Source organism: Notothenia coriiceps, unplaced genomic scaffold, assembly GCF_000735185.1.
Source record: "Notothenia coriiceps isolate Sejong01 unplaced genomic scaffold, NC01 NC01_scaffold00009767, whole genome shotgun sequence".
Lineage (NCBI taxonomy): Eukaryota > Metazoa > Chordata > Actinopteri > Perciformes > Nototheniidae > Notothenia > Notothenia coriiceps.
Genome location: NW_011342468.1, coordinates 14222 through 17338, shown reverse-complemented (window position 1 = coordinate 17338; position 3117 = coordinate 14222). Strand labels below are relative to the sequence as shown.

Below are 3117 nucleotides of genomic sequence, written 5' to 3'. Positions count from 1 at the left end.
ATAAATACAATTATATCAAAAAAAAATCTTTTTTTAAACACCTTGAATTTTAGGGGGGGCGCAGCGCCCCTCCAAGACAATGGTAGGGGAAACACTGCATATATTATCATGCAAGTGAATAACTTTTAGGTGTTTGTAGCTTTTTGAGGACATTGTTCCTTGATAGCATGTGACAAGCATTTTTCATGACTTTTGACAAAAGGATTTAAGGACATGACATTTAAACTGGATACTTTTATGAGTGTAGACAAAAAGCTGCATAGTCATGACTTATTGTGTCTTTAATATTAGAAAATGCTGAAATGCTGATCATATCGTGACATGGATGTGTAAGCCACCGTTTCCTTTAACCTAGGCCCAATTCCAAACCACCCACTACACTACCACACCATGATGGAGTGAACTTTGTCTTGAGTCACACTCACAGCTGAATAAAGCACTCTTTAATGTGTAAGGTGTGAATACAGCAACAAGCTTTGGGACAAACCCTTTGAATAAAAAACATTATGATCAAATTAACAAGTCTACCATTTGATAGACTAGACACAGGTATATGAAGGGTTAACCCTTTCAACACAGTTTTCAAGTCTTTGAGTCTGAAACCTGTCCCACTAACAGGGTTTATATACAGAGGGGGCATCCCATCAGTAGTTCATCTGAAAGTATTTTACATATATTTTCTAAGGAACCAGGTTTTGACACACAGTCCTTTTATTGATTTGTCCTTGCAGAGAAGTTTGCTCAGGCGGTGTGCTTCCTGCTGGTGGACCTGTACCTGCTCACCTTCCAGCCAGAGAAGGCCCTCCACCTGCTGGCTGTGCTGGACAAACTGTCCACAACAGGAAGCAGCAAGAACGGCAAAGGAGAGGTATGGCTACAGCTGTAAACACTTGTATCTAGTTATGCAGATGCGCCTGAAGCCACTAACTAAATAAAGATATACTTAAATGTTTGAATGCTTTGCTTGATTCCAGAGTTCAAACAAAGATGGAGCCAACCAGAAGGCAGAGTTCACGGCCATGATGGAGGCGGCCAAGTCAAAGATGCACCAGGTAAGAGCTCAGAGATCCCCCCCCCTCCCTGTTCCAGCCTCTGTGACCGACTGTTGTTTCCTTTACAGTACAAAGTGAGAGCCTACATTCAGATGAAATCCTCCAAGGCCTGTAAGAGAGAGATCAAGTCAGTGATGAACACAGCAGGGAACGTGAGTCTACACCATGATGTTGTTCAAACAGTGTGGGGGGGGGATGTGATGTCATTAGGGCTGGCAGGGTTACTTTAAAGAGCCCCTATTATGCTTTTGGGGTTAACTCTTTCCTGCAGTGTTTTACATAGGGTTTTGTAAATGGTCAGCAAAGGCTAAAATCCCAAAGTTTCTCTGCCACACACTTTAAATCCTAATGACCTATTCCCTTTACATGTAATAAGTTACACCCCCAAGCCAGGATGTCATTGTTTTTGAAAGGTGGATATAATTTTTTTAAGACTTTCATGGTATTGACATAGCACAGATTTAAAAAGAACATAAGAAGATGATTTTATAGCTTTTTGTTCACAATACAGCACCATTCATTCCAGCTTCTCCGCCACAGTGACAGACATCATGCTGATGGCTCTCCCAGTGTATGTCGGTCTGTGTGTTTCTCTCTTACCTTTTTCCTGTTCCTCCCTCAGTCTGCACCCTCACTTTTCCTCAAGAGTAACTTTGAGTACCTGAGAGGAAACTACCGGAAAGCAGTGAAGCTGTTGAACAGTTCCAACATCGCAGAGCATCCTGGACCCATCAAGACGGGTAAACACTCCTCTACCTCTTTATCTGAAAAGCCACACAGCTACTTACGGTTCAGATTGCTAATGTATCTTTATTGGCTAAAACATTGTCTTTACTTTTGATGCAGCTTGCCTTAGTAGTTTGATTTATTTTGTATGTGTTTGTTAATGGTTGTGCATCTTGTCTCATACAGGGGAATGTGTTCGATGTATGTTCTGGAACAATCTGGGCTGCATACACTTCGCAATGGGGAAACACAACCTAGGCATTTTCTACTTCAAGAAGGCGCTGCAAGAGAACGACCACACGTGCGCACAGCTAGGAGACGGCAGCAACGCGCACGGTGAGGCTGGGGCTAGACTTTGATTTGTCCAGGTTTTTATAGTTTGTGATGTTTAGATGCACTGTTACTCTCCGTCAGCACTTTCACCGGAACTGCTTTCTACTAAATAAATAGTCCCTAATGAAAACTGCTGACAGTGAGATTTATGGATTATCCAGAGCAATAAGGACATTGCTTCTGCTGAGGATTTTGTTTAAACCTTATTGTCAAATGTTTTTTCAGTAGGCTTTTAAAATATTCCCCTAAAAACAAAATGGGTGAAACAGCTTTTATTCACTGCACTACGAGACTTTGGAATACCCTACCAGGAAATGTGACCTGCTCTATCGAAATCAGTCTCATTGACCCGAAGACACATTTTGAGTTGTATACACTGCTGGAAAGAGGATATTCCTAGCTTTCTAATGATATCAGGATTGTTTTTGTACCAAATATTAAGCGAAATATGTCACATTATATAATGACTGTCACCGAGTCATCATTTTGAGAAAAAGGCCTTCAAAGTTTCCTCTTCTCTGGAATCCATCGATCTGATTGATTATTAGCGGGTGTGTGTATGTCGTCAAGTGAGTCGTCAAGTGAGTAACTTCACGTCACAGCAGGCGTAACTCGTTCTCCGCTTATAATTATGCCGTTACAAGCTTCAAACCTGTATTTATGATCTGAATTTGCCGAAACAAGTTTAATATTCTGAAAGCCAAGACTTTGTTTAATTGAAATCAGATGAAAGCAAACTGTAACGGACCCTGCCGTGTTATCTATGATTACTATACGCTTACATTCATAATTTCAGCCGGAGGGAGGGGGGGCGGCACTGCGGAAGAGCAGATTGCCAGTCATCTTCCCTTTACAAGCTTAAAGAATGTATTTATCGTGTGAGTTTGGAAATAAAGTTTCATATTCTGAAAGCCAAGACTTTGTTTGTTTAAAATCAAACAAAACACCCGAACCCCGAAAAAATAGTTTTTTACGCAAATCCACGTTTATTTTTGAAATGAGCCGT

General features: G+C 41.1%; 1 protein-coding gene across 1 annotated transcript in view; it reads left to right on the top strand.

Moving 5' to 3' along the window:
- The window catches only part of cnot10 (CCR4-NOT transcription complex, subunit 10), a 10436-nt gene that overhangs the window by 1108 nt on the left and 6211 nt on the right, over positions 1-3117 (top strand). Inside the window, 5 exon segments of the mRNA XM_010771280.1 lie at positions 732-868; positions 975-1052; positions 1121-1204; positions 1675-1792; positions 1965-2134. Coding sequence (XP_010769582.1) covers positions 732-868; positions 975-1052; positions 1121-1204; positions 1675-1792; positions 1965-2134 — 587 coding nt within the window.